This window comes from Chelonoidis abingdonii, chromosome 3, assembly GCF_003597395.2.
Source record: "Chelonoidis abingdonii isolate Lonesome George chromosome 3, CheloAbing_2.0, whole genome shotgun sequence".
Taxonomy (NCBI): domain Eukaryota; kingdom Metazoa; phylum Chordata; order Testudines; family Testudinidae; genus Chelonoidis; species Chelonoidis abingdonii.
The window spans coordinates 209474863-209502637 of record NC_133771.1 but is presented as its reverse complement, the minus strand read 5'-3'; the positions used below and the strand labels follow the sequence as shown (position 1 = coordinate 209502637).

Genomic DNA, 27775 nt, shown 5'->3' with positions numbered 1-27775 from the left:
AGTGTTGGGCAGGGAAGCAGAGGGGAGAGGGGCTGCATCGCAGATGCTGGGGCCTTTTACAGGGAGCAGGGTGCACGGCAGGCCCACAGTGCTGCACGTACCTCCCCCTGCACTCTCTGGGGAATGGGGATCAGCACATCCCAGCACTTCCTTTCCTGGGTGCAGCCCTCCGGCAAAACACAGACCGGAGAGCCCAGAGAGAGGTATCATACAGCAGCCTTCCTGCGTGCTACTGCCCTGCCCATAGCCTCCTTCCTTCCCAGCTCATAGCCCGTTACCTTCTCTGGAGTCCCTGTGCACAGGCAAGTCTGTGGGGCTGCAGCCCCAAAGGAAGTGCTGAGCACTGGCCACAGGCAAGTTTGCAGGGTTGCAGACAGGAAAGATATGTCCTAGCACTTTCTTCCCTGGATACAGCCCTGCAAACATGCCTGCAGCTGGGTCCTTTCTTCAACAAAAAATGTTCTTAATAAGCAGCATGACCGTTGCCAATATCCAAATCCCATTAACATTGAAGTCACTGGGACAGGATTGGTTCCCAGCAAAATATTGCTGTTAACCAGATATCAATATCTGGGCCGCTATTAAGCAGAATCTACTATATAAAAGTTTCTGAACTTTTCAAAAGGGCAGTTTCAACCCTCAGATGCACATATTGCTTTCCATTAAAGTAATGGAGCTATCTAAAGATACTGGAGGGGATAATTCAGCCTTAAATGTGCTGAGACTACAGACAAAGATAATGAAATATTAGATTATTAAAAGTACACTTTGTGCCGTAAGAGGCAGCTTGGTCTACTGAATTGTCCCAGGGACTTGGAGCCAGAAACTCCTTAGTTCTGGTCATCCTTTGACCATGCACTCACTGTATGCCTTTCAGGAAATCTTACACAGCAAATCTGTGCCACGTATGTTTTGAGGTACATCTGCCTCTTTTGCAGAGCCCTCCCCCCACCAAAGAATATTCTCATTCTATTTTAGCAGCGACGATTGAGATGAACTCTCCTAAGCACCAATAAAAAGGTGTCAGCTAAGATACGACAGAAAAATATTTAGTTCTGGTAATGAAATAAGAGGCAGAAAACTTCCCAACTTCTAAATGGGGCATACTGGAAACGGAAGTAATCAATTACTACAAAACTGCTTTACTTCAACTTTTTTTTTTTTTTTTTTACACCTTCTGTGACCTTAATCACCACAATACCCAATCCTGTAGTCCATATGTGAATATAATTTCCACTTAAGTGTTGCAGAGGGAGGTTCACGTGGCTCCAAAGTGTAGTCTGTGCAATGTCTGCCTGTATTCAGAATGTATTCATTCCTGTATTAGGAACTAGAAAAATCCTGTTAGAGAGCAAGACTGCTTGTACCTTTAAATTAGACAAATTTGTGGATAAGCATAAAACTGGGAATCAGCAAAACTATTTCTATTTCTAGCTCCAACACAGATTTCCTGATTGATTTGGGATGTTTTAGCCTCAGTTTATATGTCTGTAAAATCGGATTACTACTACTTTTCCTAATAAGACAGTTACAAGGCTAAACTCTTTGGTGTTTATGAAATGCTTTGGAGTTCCTCAGACGGAAGGACATGAAAATCATAGTATTGTTTACAACAGCAAATTCATGTCAGACATCCATGAAGGAACTGACTGTTGTCAGGATTAGTCAGCTGCCATCAATGAATCTTAGAGGAAAGCTTTATCATGAAAAAAAAAATTTACATTAGTGGGCATAAATCATTCCAAAAAAAGAATATCCATGACATGTCGAGTGCTTACCAGATGCTTCTTCTCTGTACTTAGGCTTGGAAGGGCAAAGGCAGTCTGCAATCAAAACCAATATCTGAGTAGAAGAAGAAAAAAAAATGTAATTCAGTGACTTAACTAGGATGCATTTTTTATCTTGCAGCCCCTGCAATATATCAGTCCATTGCACCACTGAACTGGGTTTATGAGCTCATAGTAAATGTAACTGGTGAACGTGTAATGAGAAGACTTTTTGAAGAAGACAGCATCAACCTAAGTCATGGCTGTGCTGGTCCCCCACAGTGCCGAGGCATAGTTCTAATGTTTTTTCTATATAAGTAATCCATTTTACACTAGGAAAGGGGTTACACTTTGTATTAAGAATGTTTATAAAAGGTTAATACATGATTAGTCTATTTTAATAAACTGTTACTTTTTTTACAATCTAACAATTAGCCATCAGTAGGGTTGCTTATAGCCACCTGTAACACATTCTACTCATATCTAACATGCTTAGAACATGTATTAATCATTTATTAACCATTTATAAATATACCCTTAATATCAAGCAAAAGATTATTTCAATATTTGGAATTTGTATTACTCCACATCTGGTTACTAACAAATATCTACACAAAGATAAAGTGGCAAATGCAACAGATGAATTTCTTCAAAAGCAGAGCGGAAAAAAATGGCAGTGGCCAGGCTCAGGTATGTTTAACAACAGCTACCATAAGCTGAACTACTTTCAGAAAGGAATTCCTACTAACAAATAATTCTATGGGTCATTTTCGTCTTCTCCTATCCTACAATAAGAATTCCAATAGCCTCATTTACCAAGAAGCAGAGGACAAAAAACAACCAGTGACTGGCGGTATAAATACCCACACTTAAGCCCCTTGCCTTAATTTATAAAGAACACAAAGACTGGAAAACCTTAATCCTAAATACACAAGAAGGGAAGAAGGAGAATAGGAGATGGTGCTGACAAAGTTACTAGCTTTTCCATTGCTGTATGCTCAGCTTCTCTCATCCTAAAATAATTCCAGTACAAGCAAGTAGACAGTACAACCAATGCAAAAAATGAGAGTTAGTCTGACCCTACAGAGCAACCTAGAAAAACTACAACCTCAAAGGACAACAGCAGGTCTGGCTGTTCACAGTAAAGGACTGAACAGAGAACTACACAGCAGACATGTCTGTATCAAGCCTTGAAGCAGATCCTCCCTTCCTAAAAACCATCATTCTTTTTGAGTGTCTATTAACAGGTCTTATTGCCTTCTATTCACTGAACAGTGGCTTTTAAAAAGCGAATTAAAAACATTTTTTCCATGTAACAAAATCTGAGAGATTTATAGAGACGCTTTATCCATGCTAAATCCAATTTGATTGTCTCCTTAACATCTACACTATAGAATTTCTTCTGTGCACTGAAGTAAATAGTTCAGAGAGAAATAAAAAACTCATGTGCTGCTAACATTGAGATGAAAAGTGTGCAAGAAACCTGAAGTTTATGCAAAACACTTGTAGTTGAGGTGGTCTAATATCTCCCTTCTTTCAATGGAGATCACAACTTAAATAGAGTTGGACAGGAAATGATTTTCCTATACCAGGAAAACTTGAGATTTCAAAACATTTTCTTGTCCCATATCAGGACAGTCAAAATCTCAAATGTTTGTGAACTGATAATCTCGAAAAAAATCAATTTTGGTCAATGTAAACATTTTGTTTCCACAATTTGGAAATGCTTTGTTTAGATTTTGACTTGATAAAATTTTTTTTATTGTATATTAACTTTGCATTAATGGGCAGCAGGATTAAGACAAATAAAAGGAAGTTCTCCTTCATATAGCGCACAGTCAACTTGTGGAACTCTTTACCTGAGGAGGTTGTGAAGGCTAGGACTATAACAGAGTTTAAAAGAGAACTGGATAAATTCATGGAGGTTAATTCCATTAATGGCTATTAGCCAGGATGGGTAAGGAGTGGTGTCTCTGGCCTCTGCTTGTCAGAGGGTGGTGATGGATGGTGGGAGAGAAATTACTTGATCATTGCCTGTTAGGTTCACTCCCTCTGGGGCACCTGGCATTGGGCACTGTTGATAGACAGGATACTGGGCTGGATGGACCTTTGGTCTGATCCAGTATGGCCGTCCTTATGTTCTTATTTTATAAGTCATTTCAAACCAAAAAAGTAGACTTTTCATTTAGAAAATGCCAAACAGGATGTTTTGACAATTCTGAAACTTTACAAAAAATTTTTGACATGGGAAATTCATCAAAACTGACTTTCCATTGAAGAGTTTGGGTTTTGACAAATCTGCCTAACAGAAACATGTTTTGTGGAAAAATTAATGACCAGCTCTACTTAAGAAGGTTATTTGGGCAAAAAGAAAATGAAAGGCTGCCTTTACCAGGGTCTTAAAAAGACAACCCATAAAATACTACGTTTAAACATAAAGTTGGTCCCACTGAGGGAAAATAAGTGTGCTTATTGAACTGCGCAAACCATTAAGTTCTGGAGGGAAAAAAAAACAGGAAAGTGATGTGAACAAAAAAGCACATTCCTCTATGAAATACCAAACAGCAGAAATAGTATCTGTGAACAATTAGTGATAAGCCCAAGATGCTGGGGGTGCATCTATACCACACGACAATATCAAAAGACACCTACATCACATCTACCCGAGTGCTTACATTATTAACACCAGTGCAGAAAAATGGATACGAAATTACCTAGAGCAGACAGGCCTTTAAACCTTGTTAAAATAAAAATCAAGAACTTGTTGAAAAAACAAACCTTACACCTTAAAAAAAAAAAAAAAAAAAAGTAAAATTTTCAAGGGCACCTAAATGACTTAGGAGGGTAAATGCTATTGACTTCCAGCGAGACTAAGGGTCGTCAATTACCTAAGATAAAATGTTTAAAGGCAACAAAGTGGATCATCATCTGCTATTAGTAGACATTTGGACACTTTGGGCAAGAAATCTTCATTCAAGAATGAAATGCGTGCAATGTGTAGACAGAGACACAATGCACTGGCAAATCTACAGGCCTTACTCCTGACGGAATTCTGCGCCAAAAATTTAAATTTCTGCACATTTTATTTGTCAATAAATAAATGTGGCTCTAGCATGGCAGTGGGGAGCACAAGCCACCAGCTTGCAATGAGGTGGGAGATCACCCTGAAGCCCCCACCTCCCCTGGTATAGGGACTCAGCAGTAAAGCTGCACCTAACCCTGACTCAGTGCAAAGGCTGGGCCTGCCCTAGAAACACCCGGGGCCCTGTCCCAGTGCACCACTGTTGTACAGAATAGAAAAGAGGAAGGCTCCCAGTTCAGACACGGGGAGCATGACTGGCACTAGACCCAGGAGGCAGCGTTCAGCTTCAGAATCAGCAGAGCCCAGGCACAGACTCTTTCGGTTGGGTAGCTCTGTGCTTGCGGAATGAGTGGGGGCAGTGGCATGTAACCTCATGTGTCGCCCCCCCCACATGCCTTGCCTCTGTTTGGAGGGGGCAGTCCCCCCCCCAAAAAACAAAAAGCCTGCACCCACGGTCGCTCGCCATCCCCAAGCAGCTTCCTTGCTGTTTTCTGAAGGAAATCTATGGGGAAGGGGGGACAATTTCTCCCAGCGTGCAGTCCCACAGAATCCCTCCAGGAGTAACTGGCACATTGGTATAAGCTATAGCAACGTGACTTTTCCATTTGCGTGTTACATGATGCACTACTATCTTCCTGCATAGATATATGAGCTTCAGAGCTGGAAGAGGGACTAAAGACATAAAAACTTATGACCTCAGGACACGAAGGCTCTTGGTGAATCAAGCCACATTTCCACTGACAAGGTAACAGTCGAATCAGCCTGTAATCTGTCAATTCCCTCACAAACTTCTTTCAGTTGCTTTTTGCAGTGTTGCTGTCATTGTGTTGGTCCCAGGATATTACAAGACTAGGCAGATGAAGTACTCTCTTTTATTGGACCAACTTTTGTTGGCGAAAGAGACAAGCTTTCAAGGTACACAGAGATCATCTTCAGGTCTTCAGTTGCTTTTGTAAGTTCATTGCTTCTCCGTGGAAAGGCTGCATGTAAAATGTAGGTTATGTTTTCATCAAAGACCTCCTGCTCAGTGCATATTTATGGGAATGGGATGCAAAAAGACAGCTTCCTGAGATTCCTATCCCTATGAAGTTGCGGTATTTATCCTCCTCCTTCAATAAGTCAACAATGGGTGGTGGCCAAAGACTAACTTCTACAGTGTGCTATAGAAGATGGTGTTTAATGTTACTTTTTCCTCAAAGAGGTTTGAGAAGCATGCTGAACACACTAAAAGTTTAGGTTGCTTGCATCAAAGAAGTTACCAACTTTCTCATTTTCTTTTTATTGTGTGAGCAAAGACCTTCTTATACTTCTCTGCATTCCTGGCCTACAGGCAGCAATTTGGATACAATATTCTGCAAGTTACTTTTCAGACTCAGAATAAATAGCAGTAAGTAGGAATACATTTCTCCATTCAACAAACATCTTACAATAATGCCATGTTGATAAGTTTAATCCTTTCATTTTCCCTTTATTTCTTCACTAGCAGTATCTAGCAGTGGATTTACAAGCTTAAATCTGTCTGGAGAAGTATATCCAGTATGAAATACTTCAGTTATTTAAATCAGTCTTTAAATTACTCGTTTTGTGCTATACTGAAGGCCAAGTTAGCAGAAATGATAGTTGCAATGTTTTTATTAAATTCACTGCTTTGCCACTCAGTTTTTATGATAATCGCTAATTGTTCTTTGCTATTTTTGGATGGCAAACATGCACTGAGAAGGCTCCTCAACATGTCGCTGAAAGGCCTCAAGAACTAACTAAATTATTGTGGCTACATTGCAAGGGCAATGGCATGTTTGCCTCAGACAAAATTTCAAGTGCAACATCAATGGAGGTTCCCACAATCAAATCATTGCAGAGCTTTCTCAGTAATTATTTCAGTAAGTTTTCTGGAGGTAGAAGAGATGTAAGGTTAGTATACAAGGCAAGCCGCGTGTCCAAGCCTACAGTGAATCTCAGCATGAGACTTGAATCCATGTTCCATGAAAGGAACACAAACAGTAGGGTCATGACTCAGACAGTTGTCCTCTTTTTGCTGGGAACCTGCAGCGTCAATGGTGATTCCCAAGCTACATGTTTTTCTTTTTAACCTCTTTTCCCTCCTCCTCCTCTTCCTTTATCTAAATGATCTTTTCCCCCTCTTAAGATTCACAGTAAAAAGAATGAAACAATATTTGTTCAAAGTTGAGGAATGAGTGAGAATTCCCTGTTTTCATTCTAAAGAAGCTAAAAAATGCTGAAGGAAAGTGGCTGCGCCAGGGTATTTATACTGACAGTTCCTTTCCTCCTGCTTCCTTTGTGTATGGCATGTTGAAATGCCTTAGGATAGGAGAAAAGGGAATGTCCAACAACTGCCATTTAATAAGTGAGGTTCTTCACATTAAAGAGCTGGCTTGGGGGCGTTATTAATTTGCAATGCCTATGAAGTTTTTCTATCCACTGAATAATTATCCAAGTTATTTTTGCACAGAATATTTTCAACTCCTGCTATGGGTTTTTGGTTTTTTAATCAAGGCTTTGCTGTCAGAGTAAGTTGTGACTTAAAATGTAAACATCATCTTATCACTTCTTGCAAAGTGCACCATGTAAGTGCTAAAACTAAAATTTATATATAAAAGGGTAGAAAAACAAGAAAATGGTACCATATATTTCAAGAAACAGATCTTCCAGTCAGTCACAGAATACCATTTTTCTAGAAGTAATGGCAAACAAATGATCCACCCAGCTGAAACTTTTCATCTTCATCCATTTTTGGGTAATAAGTATATTGTTTCTTGCTAACTGTGAATCTTGTAAAAACACCCATTTACGACTTAGAAGAACATCCAGATACCTAAATGTTATAAAAATTATAATACAGGATATTCATCTTTGCACAGATTATACACTGGTGCCCACAATATGCTGTATATATTAAAGGATAGAGAAACACACAATACATACACTGCTTTGATACAATTACTGCTCTGTTTATAATCAAATACACAGGGCCCTTTATTCAACCCCCAATCCCAGTAATCTGTGCTCAGGACCTACGGTGAAGGCCCAAAAAGTGGTTCTTAGGCCAGAAAGGGATCTAGTTCAGCCCCTGCTACAAGTTAGAACAGCTCTGCAACCAGCACACGAAGCTTATTATGCCAGTGATCCACTGGCATACAACAAAACTACAGCCCAGCCATGCCTGCTACTCCAGTCACACTCCCCATGCCAGGGGCTGTGAAGTGAGTATGCATGATGCTGGCTACACCATCTTTGGGGGAGGATAGATGAATCCTCAGCTGTCTAGTTAAGGCAGCTTTATATGGTCCCTTCCATTGCTGAAGCAGTGCACAGGCGTGTATTAATTTAGATGGAATATATGAGCCAAGGTAAAACTGAACAGTGTTAAACAAGGTTCAGGGTTTGGTACACAGAGACCTTGGCCTGCTTAGTACCATGGCAAACACACTATTAAAAATCTTTTTAACCTTTTATTAAAGCTAAAGAAAAGAAGGAAAGGCAGTTAAAGCGTTGGTAACAAAATAGTAAGTAAGGCTTTCATTTTAACAACATCCCCCACTCCCCTTCCCTTTTCCAGAGCGTTTTTTTTAGAAGAAAACCCCCCTTGACAGACAGTCCCTTAGATGATACCAAAGTTGGTAAAGTAATTGTCTTTTTGGACAGTGCTAGTGCTAATAAGCGATGGTCACATAAACACCACCCTACACCGGAAACCTACTGACCGCTATACTTACTACATGCCCCCAGCTTTCACCCAGACCACATCACACGATCCATTGCCTACAGCAAAGCTCTAAGATACAACCACATTTGCTCCAATCCCTCAGACAAACACCTACAAGATCTCTATCAAGCATTCTTAAAACTACAATACCCACTTGCTGAAGTGAAGAAACAGATTGACAGAACCAGAAAAATACCCAAAGTCACCTACTCCAGGACAAACCCAACAAAGAAAATAACAGAACGCCACTAGCAGTCATCTTCAGCTCCCAATTAAAACCTCTCCAGCACATCATCAAGGATCTACAACCTATCCTGAAGGACAATCCCTCACTCTCACACATCTTGGGATACAGGCGAGTCCTCGCTTACAGACAGCCCCCCAACCTGAAGCAAATACTCACCACACAACAAAAAACACTAACCCAGGAACCTATTCTTGCAACAAAGCCCATTGCCAACTCTGTCCACATATCTATTCAAGGGACACCATCATAGGACCTAATCACATCAGCCACACCATCAGAGGCTCGTTCACCTGCACATCTACCAATGTGTTATGTGCCAGCAATGCCCCTCTGCCATGTACACTAGACAAACCAGACAGTAGCAATACAAAAGAATAAATGGACACAAATCAGACAAAGAATTATAACATTCAAAAACCAGTCGGAGAACACTTCAACCTCCCTGGTCCCTCAATCACAGACCTAAAAGTTCTAATGCTCCAACAAAAAAACTTCAAAAACAGACTCCAATGAGAAACTGCTGAACTGGAATTAATTTGCAAACTGGACACCATAAAATTAGACTGGGAGTGGATGGGTCATTAAACAAAGTAAAACTTTTTTCACGTGCTAATTTTTTCTCCTACTGTTACCCACACCTTCTTGTCAACTATTGGAAATGGGCCATCCTGATTATCACTACAAAAGTTTTTTCTCTCCTGCTGATAATAGCCCACCTTAATTGATTAGTCTCGTTATAGCTGATATGGCAACATCCATTTTTTCATGTTCTCTGTGTATATGTATCTTCCTACTGTATTTTCCACCGCATGCATACAATGAAGTGGGTTAGTCTCTAAGGTGCCACAAGTACTCCTCGTTTTTGTTGATACAGACCAACGTGGCTACCACTCTGAAACCTGTCTTTTTGGAGAAAAGTGAAAAATTTGTTGAGATGGGCTGGAGCTGTTACTGTAAAAATCCAATCCCATTTCATCCCAGATGTTGCTTGGGATTCAGCTGGAACCAGTAGAGATGGCAATGTCATCTGGGTTCCTCTCTGGCCTGGTCTGGGCAGGACATCTCTCAGGATCAGGATAATGAAGGCCTGGAGTCCCAGGAGATCCACCCACCATTCCCTTTCGGGGTAACAGCCCAACCCCTCATTCTTTTGACCACCAATTAGGCCAATAATCCAACACACCAATTTTGATTAATTTCCAGTCTTACATTTTCTCACTTCCAGACATGATCGTAACATAGTCCTCAAGTTAATACCCAGTTGTCACAGGAGGTTGTAGAATCTGGTCCTCAACATACAGGTATGTTACCAATGTTGTACAAGTCTCTACTCTAAGTACTTTTTTCAGCAACTGTAGTTCTGTGACCATCTGAGGATTTCAGAAGACTCTTGGGTGTCAGTTTTGCTCAGTACAACAGATGGCAATGTCACAGATGCTTGATTTTGATTCACCAAGGGGGACTCAACCCAGGATGCAACACATGGAGGAAACAGTGAGAAATGAAGTTTTAATATAGACGAAAATATCAAAACAGAAATTATGTACCACTCTTAAAAGCAAACATCTTCATACACAATGAAATTACTGAAAGCCTCTTTCAGTCTGGGTTCCTCCCCAACACAACAACCAAAAGTCAAACCTTGAAATTTAATTAATTATAACATCACAGAGTGAATCAAAGTGACTTTATGCTTTCACTATAACTGATCATTAGTATCAGATTATTTTTCACTGTTTCTGGTTTTTGAGCAACAGTATGGATAGATACTGGCACTGCAAGCACTACAACACTACATATATATCTCCATTTCACCTACTATGCACAATCTTTTCCACAGTGGTTGTGCTTTCAGAAAAACTGAATCAGATGGGTATGTAAAAGATCCAAACATTTACCTATAAACATGGAAACTTTCAGTATAATGGTACATCTTGTGAAGTTATTTACTACTACTAAATTTTAGTCAATTTAAAAGAATATTTTTACTCCATCTATGTAGACAAAAAGGTCAAAGAAAAACCTAACTGGATTGAACCAATGAGCCCTGATCCCTGCCTAGGATAATTACTGAAGCCAAAAGAAGGCTCTGCTCTCGAATGGATAATATTTAAACCTGCAACAGGAATGAAAGGGAAGAAAGTGTTTGTAGGTTCTACAACTGTTGCAAGATGGTCACACACAAGATCTACCAATATGATATATGCCATCATGTGCCAGCAATGCCCCTCTGACATGTACATTGGCCAAACCGGACAGTCTCTACATAAAAGAATAAATGGAAACAAATCAGACGTCAAGAATTATAACATTCAAAAAACAGTTGGAGAACACTTCAATCTCCCTGGTCACTCGATTACAGACCTAAAAGTCGCAATATTACAACAAAAAAACTTCAAAAAGAGACTCAACGAGAGACTGCTGAAATTGAATTTAATTTGGCAAATTGGACATCATTAAATTAAGGCTTGAATAAAGACGGCAGTGGATGGATCATTACACAAAGTAAAACTATTTTCCCATGTTTTATTTTCTTCCCCCTACAGTTCCTCACACCTTCTTGTCAACTGCTGGAAATGGCCATTTTGATTACCACTACAAAAGTTTTTTTTCTCTCCTGCGGGTAACAGCTCACCTTAACTGATCACTCTCATTATAGTGTATATGGTAACACCCATTGTTTCATGTTCTCTGTGTGTGTATATCTTCCTACTGTATTTTCCACTGCATGCATCCGATGAAGTGGGTTTTAGACCACGAAAGCTTATGCTCAAATAAATTTGTTAGTCTCTAAGGTGCCACAGGTACCCTGTTCTTTTTACACAAGATCAGTAATTCCTTCGTAAAGTATGGAAGAGATGTGTGATGACACGAAAACTGACAGAACAGAAGAGCTTGACTATTTAATAAACTGCTAGTTATGAGATCATTATATTTTGAAACAGTATTAAAAGAGAGCTAAAAACAATTAAAAATGTCTATCACTTCTCTGCAAATCCTTTTTTAGTTTGTCAAATAACCAAGACAACTAAGATTACCCCCATAACTTCCTCTTTCAGGGTTGAGAACTGGGAAATAAACTAAACCTCTAAACAGGAAAATGGTAAAGAAGAAAAAAATAGCTCTCAAATTTTGAACAATCCATCCTGTTCTAATTCAGTATTGTTGCACTGTCTGTTACTTAGCTTTTGAGAAAGCCCAACAATATAGCAACATTTAAACCAGTAAGAGAACATACGCGCAGACTGATTTAAAAATGTAATACAATCTAAAATTATATAATTGGGATTGGCAAGGCAAGCTGAGCATGAAGAGATGTCTTAGAGAGAAAATCAGTGGTACACAAAGAAGCATCATCATGAACAGCATTCTATTTGAGGAAGAGAAGTTGAATGAGATGGGAGCATTATGAAGGAACTCAAACACAGGACCAACATCAGAGCTACGGACAAGGAAGTGTGTCCTTGAACTGGAACTACGGAGAACTGAACGGAAAAGGTTGCAACAGTTTAGGCAAGAGATGATGTGGGCATGGACAAGAGTTTTAGCAATATAGATGCAGAGGAAGGAGTGGATTTTGAAGATTATGTTTAACTGACTGATTTGGCAAAAACCCTAGGGCTGAGAAGGACAAAGAAAAGTCAAAGATTGCTAGTTTGAGAGGCTAAGGAAAAGAGGCTGATAAAATATGATGGGGAAGACTAGAGTTCAAAAAACTAACTAATCTGTTTACATTTTAAAACAAGATATCTGAAGACTGGCTTCCTTGTTTAACTAGTATAACCCACATTCAGTTCCTTCCGTTACTGCTGTTGACTGTGGTCACATAAGACCTCCACTCAATTCTTCTTGTTCAGGCACATCTTCTACTGAGCGTTGTCTGAGTAATGAGTGCTCAGCAGGGCTCGAAAGGTAAGTCTGCATTGCATTGCATTGCATTGCATTGCATTACACACACACACACACACTGCAGCAGCAAGTATCAGAGCCCAAGTCTACAGACTCAGGTTCATGAAGCTCACACTATGGTGCTAATCACAGCTGTATAGACATTCCTGCTCCAGCTGGAGTTGGGACTCTGTTACCCAGAGTGGGAAGATGCCCTAAGAAAGCTTTGCTTACAGTAGTTTTTTGATGTTAGTGATGTCATCAGCAGGGTAAATGAATTCAGAATATTGCAGCTAGAGGAACTAATTTTAAAGGTTTTTTGTTTGAAAAGTAAATGTATTTGTAAGTGGTAAACTTTAAAAACTCGCATCCATTCTGTAACTTAATTGGGATCCTTAAAAATGTGAGAAATACTTGGCTGTTCACTTATGAGAGAAGGAAATAAGCTAGCTCAGAACAACACCTCCAGGAATGCACATATGTAGTGAATGCAGCAACAAAGGGGTGGAGGGGGACAGATGGAGGGGGAGACACTAAACAAGGAATGATTGAATGGGTGTAAATTCAGGTGCTTATACTTTGGTTCTCCAGATATACATCAACAGTAATAGGAAGCAACTATAACCATGGTGGGATGGCAATGTTTGTCTGATATGACAGCGAACCTTTCTCCATACCCTGCTATGAGATACTGGAAGTACTTAACCAATGGCCTGTTTCAAGGGTTAGTTGCTGAACTACATAGGAGGGCTTGTCTACATTAAAAAATTAGGTCAACTTAATGTAGGTTAACCTACAGCCACCACAATAATTCAATCGGCTGGTGGTGTCCACACTACTCTCCTCCTGCCGGTGGAGCACATTCTTACCAGGAACACTTGCACTGACTGCAGTGGGGCAAGTGTGAGGCACTGACAGGCATGCGGGGCTCACAGCTGGAGTCCCCTATCCACCCTGGGGTGACAGCCCCAGCTACGAGCCCCATGCAGGCTCAATTTCACAGCACAATGCCTACCAGCAATGACAGGAACGTTCTTGTCAATTTCATGCTGCTACTGCAGCCACATTTCCTGCGGAGCTGGAAGCCTGGGATTTCAGCACCGAGCAGCTGGGCTGGGAGCAGGATGACTGGGCAGCAGCCTAACTGACATCAGAGAGCTGGGAAAAGCAGAGCTCCCCATGGGGTGCAGGGAGCCCAGGCAGCAGCCCACTGGAAGCCAGGAGGGCAGCAGGGCTCCCAGCGGGGAGAGGGGAGCCAGGGCAGCAGCTCACTGGGAGCAGGTAGCCAGGAGCCCAGGGGGCAGCCAGGCTCTCGTTGGAGCCACACACTTGACACCAGGGCCAGCTCCAGGCACCAGTTTAGCAAGCAGGTGCTTGGGGCAGCCACTCCGGAGAGCGGCAGCAGGTCCAGCTATTCAGCGCCAATTCGGTGAAAGGTCCCTCACTCCTGGTCGGAGCGAAGGACCTCCCGCTGAATTGCCGCAGATTGCAATCGCGGCCTTTTGTTTTTTTTTGTTTTTTTTTTTGACTGCTTGGGGCAGCAAAAGTCCTGGAGCCAGCCCTCCCTGCCACAGGGTGACAGCCCGAGCTGTGAGCCAGGCCCAGGGTTCTCAGCAGGGAACCTACCAGCCTTTCTTGTCAATTTCACAGCTCCAGCAGTAAGTACCCCAGAGTCTGCATCAACATGGCCCTAACTACACCGACATAAGCCCTACGCCTCTCGTGGAGGTGGAGTTATTATGTCAGTGTAGTAGGGCACTTACGTTGGCGGGAGCAGGGTGTAGTGTAGACGCTGACTTGGTTAGGTCAACGAAAACTGCCTTACTTTAACCTAATTCCATAGGGCAGACTAAGCCTGAGTAGGCAGAGGTCTGATCCCCACCTACTGTAAAACTTTAAAGCTAGTACCTCATCATACCAGGTAACAGGACAGCAGCATTTTGTTCATGAATGTGACCAATTTAGGGAACAGGAGCTAGTTCAGGGGCTGGTGGCAGGGTGCCTCTTATTCCTCCCATACAGAAAGTTTGGATGCAGGGGCTGAGGTCAGTCTGCAGAGGATCCCACAAAACAGCTGCTACCAACACCACAGAGGTGAGGAATATTCACAGAAGTACCTTGATGCTATTTAATATCAAGATCTTACTGTGACAGTAAATGCAGCCATTAATGGGACGTGTTTTCTTCTCTGCAGCCCTATGAAGACAATTTAGAGCCATTATATATACTACATACACATTAAAACAAACATTTAATTTTAAGTATTACAAAAGAGCCACCTTGTATCCCTTCATTAAAAATAAAATACCCTTCCTGTTTTTTTTCAGCAATTACTGTAAAGCAAAATCTCTAGATAATTTTTACAGTCAAATGTGAACTCATTGCTTTAAAAGAGGAAAATTTTGTTTTCTTACCAAACCCAGGATCAGGCCAATCAACAGGGTGGATAAAATGAAGATTGCATAAGAACCCCAGACATGAATTCCAAGAGTGCCTGTGAAGTAGCTGTGAATTTGCTGCAAAAGGGAAAAAAACAAACAGATTTAATATGCTCGTATTACATATACTTAGTACTCTGCGCTGTAAGAAAAGAAGGCTAATTATTTATTCTGAAGCCACCCATTCTGTAAACTGTTCTTCTCAAATTAATTCCCACTGAGACCTTTCATGCAACAGCCACTATTTACATTAAAAGAATCTTCCCCCTTTGTCATCATGCTCTTCCACCCTATACTTAAGCCTACTGATACTGTAATTCTTATGAGACATATGATAGTGATAAAATCAAACCATTTGTTTTTCTTATTTAATAATTCTACATATAAAAACTGTTTCAGGAAGGAAACTACAATTTTTCCTTCCTGTAATACTTGCAGTGGCTAGTGTTACAACATCAAATCTTCCTGAACTGAAATTTCATATTGTCTCCATCACTAATTTACAATGCAATTTCCACACTCCACTCGTCATACTGGAAGGGACAGAGACAGCGCCTACATTTGTAAGAGGGCACATGCGCATAAATATGTACTCAAGTTGTGCACACACTTTTAAGGGTAAACCTAATGCTTTATATGAAAGAAAAGAAACCATGTCATAAGGAAATAATTGCATATAGTGATCTTCACATTACTGACTTGAATCTTTTTTACTCTCTTGCCTAGGTCTTGTAGCACACAGTCCTGTGACATCTACTTTTGCTCAGAAACCACATAGCAAAAGGACAATATTAACAAATTTAAGGCTTCAGATTATCCTAATGATCTGATCCTTGTGCTCAGCACTATCATGCAGATCCATCAGTGTTAGCAATGTTAGGGGCCCTAGTAAAACAAATTAAAAACTTCATTATGTGATCTGCGCATAGTCATGCAGCAATTAGCATCACAAGGAAGTTTACAATTCAGGGGACTTCTACCCCAATTTCTAATCAACATAAGAACTGCCATCATGCTTCAGACCCATAGTGATTACCCTGTCTCTCACACTGGCTGGCAGCAGATACTTCAGAGGAAGATACAAGAAACCTTATAATACATAGATGTAGGATAATCTACTGTCCTCAAGAGAAAGTCTCCTAATCCCTTATATTTTGGACTGGCTTTCATGCATGAAATAAAAGGTTTTATATTCCTTCTGAAACCTCTTTTTTTAAAAAAAAAAAATTCCATAAACTCTGGATATTCTTGTTATCCATCCAAGTGTCCAACTCAACTTGTACAATGCACTGATGCACAACAGTGTGCAAGTCATTTAACCACTGAATCTTAGAAGTGCCCTCCTGTAAAATGGCATAGAAAAGATTTGCACCAACTAAGAAAGGAATGAGAAAGAGCAATAAGCTATGCCATTCATTATTCCATCCAAGGGCACAACTAACGAGTAGCTCAACCTCCCTTCGTGGAATTCAGCTGCTCAACCTCCCTTCCCTTCAGTTCACTCTTTTAATTTGCTGCAAAGCCCACTTTTCTGCCTTCCTTCTTTAGGGGTTGCAAGTTACTCTGGTATATGTGGCCCCTCCTTCAAAGGAAGCTGAAACCCACTGCTTGTGCTCTAGTGACACACTTATGAGCAGCTCGGTACTTCATTACAACTGCACGCTTGATAGAGCATGCTGATCAACCTAGTTTTGCCTGATTAATAGAAAGCAAGTACTATGGGACTTAGGGAAATCAATGATTCTGTTATTTTCAACCTTTTAGAAAAAACCTGGTTTGTTCACAATACCATGTGCATTAGACTCACAGGGAGGAAAGACTCGTGTTTCTGAGTGCTGGATGTATGTGTATTTGTGTACCGGATTCTGCCATCTCATCTTCTAAAGTGTGCCCTTTAAGCAATATTTCTGTCTGCCATCACACCCAGTAGAGCACTGCCATCACCCCCACTGTGAACGGGGTGTTGCATTACTGCGCTCTAATCAGCTTTCGGAAACATCCCATAATCCCCTTAAGTCAAGTGGCCACTCGCCATGGTTTTGAATCACTGCAGGAATGCGGATATGCCCTTCGAAAGCTCTGTTTCTGACAGCCGGTGCTTATCTGCTCCAAGATAAAGCAACCATTAGTGTGGAATGCTGTGTGAGAGAGAGGGGCATCTGCTGCTGTTTGAACTTACAAGACCACATACTGACATGCTCTCAGCCCCCCAAAAAAGCACTCTCTCTCCCCCGCCACATTACACACAACACACTCCCTATCACACTCCACCCCACCCCATCCCGTTGCAGTCACTTGCATGCTGGTATAGCTGCCCATAATGCACCACTCCCAACGCCGCTGCAAGTGCCGCAAATGTGACCACGCCAGTGCGCTTGAAGCTGTCAGTGTGGACAGACTACAGCGCTTTCCCTACTGCGCTCTTCAAGGGCTGGTTTAACTCAACGCGCTCTACATCTGCAAGTGTAGCCATGCCCTCAGACTTTAAGGTTAGAAAGGACTAGCATGATCATCTTGTCTGATCTCCTGAAAACTGCAGGCCACGGAATCTCACCAATCCACTCCTAAAATATAAATATTAAGAAGAGAATCATCTAGAGAATGTGATGGCATTCTAGCTCCAGTGTGAATGCAAAATATATTCCGCAAAATGGTAGTAATTGGACTACAGCAACTCCCAGTACCAGTACAGAATTAAATTTTAGGATGGATCATTTTATTAGCGCTGCTAACCAATATTAAGATAACACTGAACAGAGAGTACTCTTTGCCATTGATCATAATCTTATCTATAACCTCAAAATGTCATTTTTGGCAAACAATTCATTAGCTGGGCACGATTTCTGCCTTCAGTTATAAGGACACAGGAATACATCAAGGGCATAGCCAGCCATAATAAGAAAAATGTAAGTTATATATAAGGCTGTCAAATATCTGTTTAAACATTGTTTGATATACTTTTTCCTCAGATCTTAAACGCTGCAATAGTGGTTAGTGTTACTTACCCTGATCCATCCAGAGAAATGAAAAAGACCTGCTATTCCATGCATCCTAAGAAAGAAAGGGACACACTCTAGATAAGATTAAGAGTTCGATGCATGACATACTGTACAAATTGAACGTAAACTAATGGATGTAAAATTTCCAACATCTATCACATCCAGCCATTCAAACAGATATTTATACTGCACATTAGTGAATACAGGGTGAAAGTCACCCCCCCCCCTGCACTTAGCCTGAGTTAAGCCAAGCTTTGTAGAGGGCACTAAGTAGAGGCTTGGGAGAAGAAATTCAAACAGACACAGTTGTCCACAGCCACTACTTCATTCAATAGGCCAGAACAGCTACTACTGCCTTTTTGTAACCCCAATGCAGGGCACAGTCATGGAGCCTGTGGTTCTTCACCAGCCCAGCCTCAAACATACACTAGCCTATTTGGAGTAGAAGAGGTTCCTTACTCTTGTAGAATTCCTATAGCCTTCCCAGATCTTAAGCAGCACAAAGGGGCTTATGCTGGGGCTCTCCACACCTCATGTGAATTTCACTCATGATGACCAAAGGACTCTCTTATGCTAAGGTAAAAAAGGAGTCCAACACAAATCTGATTCACTGTTTCATCACCATCTCAGACGGTAAAAGTGTGGCTTTCCCTTCAAAGAAAACCCTATGTAAATATAGCAGATTACAGGAAAATACCTTAGTCTAGCACTACGTTTCATCTCCTACCATTCAGCAACAAAGAAAGGAAAACTGCACTTTGGGGTATTTGCTAGTCACTTAACTATAGGGATTTTTAGTGAGTCAAAATAGCCCACGTGACCGGAAGTCTTATATGGCAGACCTGCATAACAAAACTGTTTCATTCCAATACTCAGTGGACATAAAAACTGCCATCCCTGTTAATAATAATGCTGAGCAGTTATGCTTTCCACCTTCAAAGAACTCTCTGTATTTAAAATGTACAAATCTTAAAGATGTCAAGGACTGAATAGGCATGGAAAATAAACTGCTCACACATCAAAGGGTCAGGGCTGAGGCACCATAGCAGGGTAGCTTGCAGAAGCTAAGATTGCCAATACTTATGCTATGCTTGTCCAGTGGACAAGGACTTCAGTCTTTAATGCTATCAGTCAAGCACCTTTTATTAGTAACATCAAAAACATTATTTTTAAGTTAAAGTTATACTCTAGTTACATTATAGAAGATGGGGATTTCCATCCAGCTACAGGTTCTACAGCTTCCCATTTTCTCTCTAAGATATAGCCTTGAAGGTCTTCCGACGTCCTTGAGCCACGATATCTGCGAAATACTCCATCCATTGCACTGAGGAGCAGACACATGGTAATTACAATAATGCCCCTTATTATAAGAAACTGCCTCTGCATCCAAAACGAATTACCCAGCATAACAGGTACTGGTGCCACTTATGAAGCTTGACCTGCACTCCAACAAAATGCGACCCTCGATGGTAAGTTAGGGTTCCAAAAAAATTATGAATACTTCACTTCATGAACTCTTACAAACTAAACAATCCTGAGGGATTAAACATCTTTTTAAAAGAAATATGCCCACATATACACACCATTATGACAGCAATTTTCTGAGAAACCTAAAAAAGTTGGGATTCCAAATCTCATTCAAATTCAATAGAATTCAGGCTCCTCAGGCTCCTCTGAAATAGCCTTTAGCTTTTTTATTTTTTAAAATCAGTTTATTGTAATAGACCTAACTGTGTGACATATTATTTATGTGCATTTATCTGAAGGATTCTTACAACACAATGGAGCAGAAGAAAGAGGGGGTGTACACCTTACAAATCTTCCATGAATGTTTTTAATTATGTTATGCATAAACAAGGCATTTACAGACACTATTTTTCTTGGAAACAACTTTAAGTGAGGAATTTACCTGTGTTATCACAAACAAAAGTTTTAGCCCAAAGTTTGAATTATATTTCAGAGAATTAGAGTGTTCTCTTTGTCCGTTCATACCCCCATTCTGCTTTCAATTATACCAGTTTAAGACCAAAGTTGCAAGCAGAATTTGGAATGTGCGTGCACACACACACACACACACACACACACGCACACACACAGAGTGTGTGCACACATTAGAGTTATTTTTAAGTTTCATACATTTAAAAACAATCTAGTAATAAAAATACAGTACTACATATATGAAGTGCAAGCAAGTTATTGTTGAGATGAAAACCCAAACTTCAGTCTCCTGATACATTTATATTTGCAACCTTAACGTTATACTAACATTCCTATTTTTCCTGCTCAAATAATTCCCTTCAGACTTGACGATTACATACATTTTCCAAGAAAATTCTCACTTTGGGATGATACAGTCACAGTAAATCTCCACTCAAAATGAAAATTTCTAGGAAAACCACAAGCAAGAACAGAGGAAAATCTTTGTGCAAAATTAAACTATAGCATTAGTTGGTAAAAATGCAATTAAAATTGTCTTTAGATTAAGAAATAGCTGATTTAAATTATATTAATCTGAACTACATATGCAGAGCAAAGCTATTTTGTCTTGAAACAAAAAAAAGCTGTTTTAAAAAGATATTTTAAGCTCTAAAATATATTCCTTCAATTTAAAAACAAAAACAAACAAACAAAAAAACCTATAGCAGCTATCCAGGGTTCTGGGTACTTATCCCATAAATTAAAACATAAAACAAACAAACAGACATAGGACTTCTTATAGCAATAACCACTCATCCCACACCCTCCAATAGCCTTAGCAGAGAAGGAAAATAAACTGCAAGTCTTGTTCTTAGCCAGTGCAACAGCTAATGCTCTGGGGAAGGTGAGGAGAATTATGTTACATAACATACACTATGCCAGAATTATGTTCAACAGGTGGTAGCTATCAACAACAGTATGTAAGGAATCATTTTAATTTGCATCTGTTCACAGGCTCTGCATGATGCTTCACCTGTATGGAAACTGATAGTTTTGATTCCTGTATGATAGAGACTTACTGGTAAATAGTAGGAAGTGTGGTGACAAAAAAACGGCCACTCAAACCTAGTAGAGAGGGACAAAAAAAAAAAAAAAGATAAAAATCACATTTGTTCAGCCCAGCTTCTGAAAAATAAATTTCTATTTTGATTTTCTAAAGATACCTCTAAACATTTGTCTTTTCAGAACAAAATGTGAACATGAATGGGGTTATCACGTCTCTAATAATACACTTAGTTGTTTTGTTCTAGAGAATACTGCAGTAAATCCATGACAACGCTATTCAATATAAAATATTGTCTAGCATAATAGCAAAAAAAATATGAAAAACTGTTACTTACCTTATGGTAACTGATTCTTTGAGAAGTTTTGTCTGTGTGGATCTAGATGTGGGCATGTAAGATCAGAATCTTTGAATAGCATCTGCTGAGCTGTGCCTGCAACATTCATGTGCTTGCTCACTCCCCATCCCTTCCCGAGGGCATCAAGTCCAGAGTGGTTGCAACACTCCCTCAGTTTACTTGCTAATTCACAACCACAGTTAATGAACACTCCAAAAAGAGCAGAGAGAAGGTGCGTGGGGGGATCCAGCAGATGACAATATCTAAAGGTTACTTGTTACTAGAAGTTAAGTAAATGGAGGTTACTTACCTGTAACAGAAGATTCTTAGAGATGTGTAGTCCCTATCTGTACCCAACATGTACCCTCACCTACTCTGGAGGAGGAACACAAGCTAGCTGGTAACAAAGAGTAATACAATCCAAAATTCATTTTGAAAGTCTCTGGGCTGATACAGCTTGATTACTCACCTACGGAAATAAATACTTTAGGCATCTTTCTAATATCCTTAGTTCTTTACAGATAAAAGGCCAAAGCTATTTTATCCAGAGAATGCAGCCATCTCTCCTCATATGAGGCATGTGGTGTAGGAAAAAAATGATCAGTAGATGAAAGATGACTCTCATGAAACTTGAAAACTATTTAAGGTATGAACCTGGGGTGGGGACACAATAAAACCTTTTTGTTACCTTCTCCATGAGATGTTTTCTGAGTCTCAGTTTCCAGCCCTCATGAGTTCTGAGGAAGGGGTGGAGGGAGGGCAGATGCTGCACCCGGCAGGAACATTAGCCTCACCCAAGCAATAGTGGCAGCTCTGATGTTCATCACTTCCCAAAAAGGAGCGAGAGCATAAGACACAGTTTTTGAACTCCAGAACCCTGTGCATAATCCCAGATGTCTTGAGGAGAAAAAGCCCCGGGGCAGGAAGAAATGGGGGAAAGCTATCTCACTATACTAAACTGGACTATACTTTAAAGACTACTAGAGCTATTAAAATTACTAAAAAAACTAACTATATGCAACATGTTACAGCTATGATGCAGTAAAAAAGGTGCTGACGACACCAAAGATTCCGACTCAGACCTTGCAGCAGTAAGAAGGAACTGGACAAGTGTCAGCCCGCACCACCGTTTATGCCCTCGGTTCAGAGCACAAGGAGAGCTACAGCGCACATGCATGCCAATGGACACGGCTTGCAAAAAAAATTCTGGACTCAGGCACATGATAGACACGTTTCCCATGTGTGGAATATGCATACGAACCATCGAAGAACTGTTTGTTCTTAATATGCATCCATGGAGATCTCTCTCCTGGTGACTGATGAGCAATGCCATTATGGAAGGTGGAATTGTGCAATCCTAACTGCCAGTAAATTAAGTGATTTTAACACTGTCCTACCAAATCTGGCACCTGATCATGCAGCGAAATCAAGGACATAGTGTTTAAACAAAGTGGCTATCTTGCAGCTCTCTGATATGGGGATGTTTCTAAAGCATGCAGAGGAGAAACTGTGGTTTAGTGGAATGAGCTTGGAGGCTTAGAGGAAGAAGCATTCACACCATGTGATAGATACACTGGGTAATTCAGTTTGATACTCTCTAGAAAGACGTGGCCTCTCCCTTGGCAGCACTACTTTTGGCAACAAATACAGGAAGTTTACCTAAAAGGACTTTGTTCAATCAAAATATTATAACAAGGCTCTGAAAAGATCCAAAGTGTGAGGTTTTGTTTCCCCTGGAGAGGAATGGTGTTTTAGAATGAAAGCAGAGAGATCAACAGACTGTGGAAATCTAACAATTCTGGGAATAATATTTTAGAGGGGATCTCAACATCTCCTTATCTCTGTGGAATGTTGTGTGAGGATCATTGGCTACGAGTGCTGATATAACAACAACAAAAAAGACTATCTAAAGAGTAAGTTGGTGTAAACAGCATTCACAAGAAATTCAAAAAGAGATTCCATGATGCTTGTAAGGACAATATTAAGATCCCACATTTGAGGGGGCTCTTTGGTGGGCACGTATGAAAACTATAGAAACCCTTAGAAATCTGGGGCGAGAGAAAACAGAATATGACTGGACGGGATGGCATGAATAAATAGCTGCAAGGTGGACCTGAATGGAACGAAATAAGAGTCCAGAGTGTTTCAAATGTAGAATACAAATCAAGGATTTTAGGTCTGGGAGCGTCCAATGTGTCACGGTTGTGCTGGGCTACCCAAACTGAAAATCTTTTCCACTCAGAGGAGTACATTATCATTGTAAATAGCTTTGTGCTTGGCAGAAGGATTTCTCGGACTTGCAATGAATCTGTTACTAGCAGTCAACTAGAGAATATCCAGGCTATCAGGTGTAGCAATTCTGCTTCTAGAGGAAGTACTTTATATCAGATCTGTGGTCTGTCTGGACAGTTTGGATGTGCAATTGGAAGCTGAGTAGGAGGAGACTAAGATCTATCAACCAGAATTTTCTTTGCCAATATGGCACTATCAAGATAAGTACAGATGCAGCCTGTCTGATTCTCCATATCACGCAGGTTATCAGAAAGATCAGAGGAGAAACACACAAGACTGTGATTCCACAGCATGATACAGGCATCTTTCAAGGATCCTGGCTCATGAATCCTCTGAAGCAAAAAAGACCAGACACTATTTTCTCTGATGGCAAACAAGACTATAAGACGATTCCCCATGGATGTTTTTACAAAATATATGATCTAGGAATTATTTTGAGGAAATTGTATGGTTTATGTTACACCAGAGGTCAGCCTAGATTATCACAACGATCTCTTTTGGCCTTAAAATTGATAAATCTATGAAATACAGGCATGATGATGGAGCTCTTCAGAGATCATTTGTTGTTGCTGATGGATTTCCTGCTTTGGAAGTCTGTTACATTGCTACTGGCTCCTGGGAAATGAAGAGCTATTAGAACTGGCTCCTGGGAAATGAAGAGCTATTTACTGTTGTGTCTGAGAGAACCCGGACAGTAGAATTCAATAAAACAGGCACAGCGTAGCAACCTCCTCTCTCATGAGCTCAGCTGGCACAATTAATGCTGCTATTCTTGGCGCCTGTGCCAATGCCAGCAATTGCCAACATTGTCAGGTGCAGGCCCTGTGAAGGTCTGAGCCAGAAGTTAAGCCCATGTCACTTGTCCCATCATATGAGTGGCCTTAATGCTCCATCCCAAGAGGAGAGCAAAGGTTTACACTTCTTTGAGAATGAGCAGATTGGCATGAGGATCTGATCTCCTTAGTTTTAGTCAGGAGGCACTACTGGTCTTTGGTGCTAGCCTATATGGCCGGGGGGGGAGGGGGAATGGAGGAGGAGGGCTCGGTAGCCTCAGATCCTTATCAGACAGCATTGGGGCAGATCTTTTGTGGGTATCAACATCAGAGGTTGCATATTGGCTAACAGGGGCACCAGCAGACTGGGGTTTAGAAGTGACTAGTCCCATATTGGAAATTGATGTCCATTCTTTATTTCTGAGGTGCCTCTCTTCAACTACTGAAAAACATACTGAGTGTTCCAGGATTTTCTTGTTTTGGCTGAAAAGATCAGCAAACCGAGCAACAGCCCTGATACATGGCTCTCACCAAGACTAAAAAAGGCAGTGCTTTCGACAGTCTGTGAGAGCAGTGGTTTTGTCGCAAGAGGAACACAGGTTTGAAGCCCGAAGGCTTCAGATTTGCTATTTTAAGATTATGATAGTGACACAAAGTACCATGGAGAAATTAATTTTTTTTTTTTTTAAAAAAAGGAGGAATTTTGTTTGGAAATTAACCCTAACTAGGTGAAGACATTGCAAGAGAAAGGAAAAATTCTGCTATGGGCAGGAAGAGGGAACCAAGGGATTTGTGGCCACTCTGCCCTTTATGCCCTCAAGTGGAGGAGAGTAAGCACAGACGAAGCCCAACAGAGATATCTAGTCATTCAAAGATTCAGACCTTGTGCACGTCAGGCACACGTACTTCTAGAGTGGTATCCACATGGATAAATATTTCAAGAAGAAATTACTGATTCTGCTATCTCTAAACTTCACTATCATTCTTTCATGTATATATTCATTAATTCAGGCATGCAACTTCACACAGGTCTATAAAGTTTTACTGAAAGGCAGCCTGGCAGGAAGCCAGGGACAGTAGCAAGGGGCCATAAATGCCAATCAACAGGCACAGGGCCTTATGTGTACAACTCACCTGTATATCCCCTCAGGCTTAAGGATCAAACCTCTGCATCCCCACAATTCCCTGATCTTGGCAAAGGAAGTATTTGGAAAAGCATTTTGCTTTGTTTATTCTTAGTCAGCACTTTGGACTTTAAAAACATGTTGGGGGGGGAGAGAGTTAGGTCTTGTTAAATGATGCTTAAAATAAGGATTCTATGACTCTTGCATTACCCTAGACAAAAATCTGTGTTAAAAATGAGATGCTAAATGAGTCAACTAGAAGTGAAAATTCAAATACCCAAAAAGCCCTTCAAAATTGTTGCAGTAAGAGGGAATCAGAGTAATCTCATATTAGTCAGCCAAGACATGGCACTGGATTAAGAACCTGCTGCTTATTTCACCTCTAACGCAAGAGGGAAAAAAAAATGGGAGAAGAACAAAGGAAGGAAAAGCAATTAGATCATATAAGGAGGAAACAATGTGAGATTTAAAGCTATACATTACTTGTTATCGAGGGATCTAATTCAATCTGTAGCACATCAGAACATTTAAAAATATAATCACTGAAATGGAAAATGAAATGGAAATTCACTTTCTGGAGTCATTGCACATTTTTTGATTTACCAAGTTGCATTAAATTAGCTGGAAATTTCTACCTAGCAGTACTTAACTCCTGGTGTTTCTATTATCATCATCATCATCGGAACTTATAACTCTCCTTCATGCTTAGTAATTCCATTTTTTTCTTAAATATAACTTGAGTTTAAACAGATATTAACTTTTTCACATCAGTTGCCAAATATTCTGTTTTATCATTTTAGATTAGTGCTACAGGATTTTATTTGATCTAGAGAAAATATTTTTCAAAGTCATAACAATAAAGTAAAGCACTGATATAATGAAAATGGTGTAGAATAATTTGACATATCTGCATAGTAACAGTTCCCATTATAGTAGTATAAATTTCTAGAACAAAAGAACAGCCATACTGGATCAGACAGATGGTCCATCTATCCGAGTATCCTGTCTTTTGATAGTGGCCAATGCCAGATAATTCAAAGGGAATGAAAAGAAAAGGGAAATCTTAAGTAACCCATCCCTGTTGTCCAGTCCCAACTTCTCACAGTCAGGGGCTTAGCATCACCCAGAGCATGGGGCTGAATCCCTGACAATGCTAGCTAATAGCCCCTGATGGACCTATCCTCCATGAACTTAGTTAATTCTTTTTTGAACACAGATACACATTTGGCCTGCACAACATCTCCTACCAATGAGTTCCATAGGTTGACTGTGTGTTGTGTGATGAAGTACTTCCTTTTGTTTGTTTTAAACCTGCTGCTTACCAAATTTCATTGGGTGACCCCTAGTTCTTGCATTATATGAAGGGGTAAACAACACTTCCTTAGTCACTTTCTCCACACCATTCATGATTTTATAGAACTCTACCATATCCCCCCCTTAGTCATCTCTTTTCTAAGATGAACAGTCACAGTCTTTTTAGTCTCTCCTCATATGGAAGCTGTTCCATACTCTTAGTTTTGTTGCCCTTTTGGCTACCTTTTTCATTTCTAATGGAAGTTTTTAGAGATGGGGCAATCACGCCCGCACACGATATTTAAGATGGGAGCATATCATGGATTTATATAGTGTCATTATTTTAATTACAATCTTATTATCTATCCCTTTCCTAACGGTTCGTAACATTATTAGCTTTTTTGACTGCAGCTGCACATTAAGTGGACTTTTTCAGAAGACTATCTTAATGACTCTACTTTCTTGAGTAGTAACAGCTAATGTTGACCCCATCATTTTGTATGTTTTCCAATGTGCATTACTTTACATTTATCAACATTGAACTTCAGTTGCCATTTTGTTGTCCAGTCACTCATTTTTGAAAGATTCCTTTGTAACTCTTCAGAGTTTGATTTGGACTTAGCTATTTTACATAGTTTTGTATCATCTGCAAACTTTGCCCCTCACTGTTTACCACTTTTTCCAAATCATTTATGAATATGTTGAATAGCATTGGTCCCAGTACAGATCCATGGGGGACGCTGCTATTTACCTCTCTTCAGTCTGCAAACTGACCCTTTGTTTCCTATCATTTACCCAGTTATTGATACACGAGAGGACCTTCCCTCTTATC

At 40.3% G+C, this 27775-nt stretch overlaps 1 protein-coding gene across 1 annotated transcript in view; it reads right to left on the bottom strand.

Annotated features, from left to right (window-relative positions):
* TMX4 (thioredoxin related transmembrane protein 4) overlaps positions 1-27775 on the bottom strand; it is a 62433-nt gene that overhangs the window by 4666 nt on the left and 29992 nt on the right. The window contains exons 4-8 of the mRNA XM_075063492.1: positions 21141-21186; positions 19340-19468; positions 18151-18196; positions 15122-15223; positions 1779-1842 (exon numbers count right to left, since the gene is read on the bottom strand). Coding sequence (XP_074919593.1) covers positions 1779-1842; positions 15122-15223; positions 18151-18196; positions 19340-19468; positions 21141-21186 — 387 coding nt within the window. The remainder of the gene's footprint in view (positions 1-1778; positions 1843-15121; positions 15224-18150; positions 18197-19339; positions 19469-21140; positions 21187-27775) is intronic.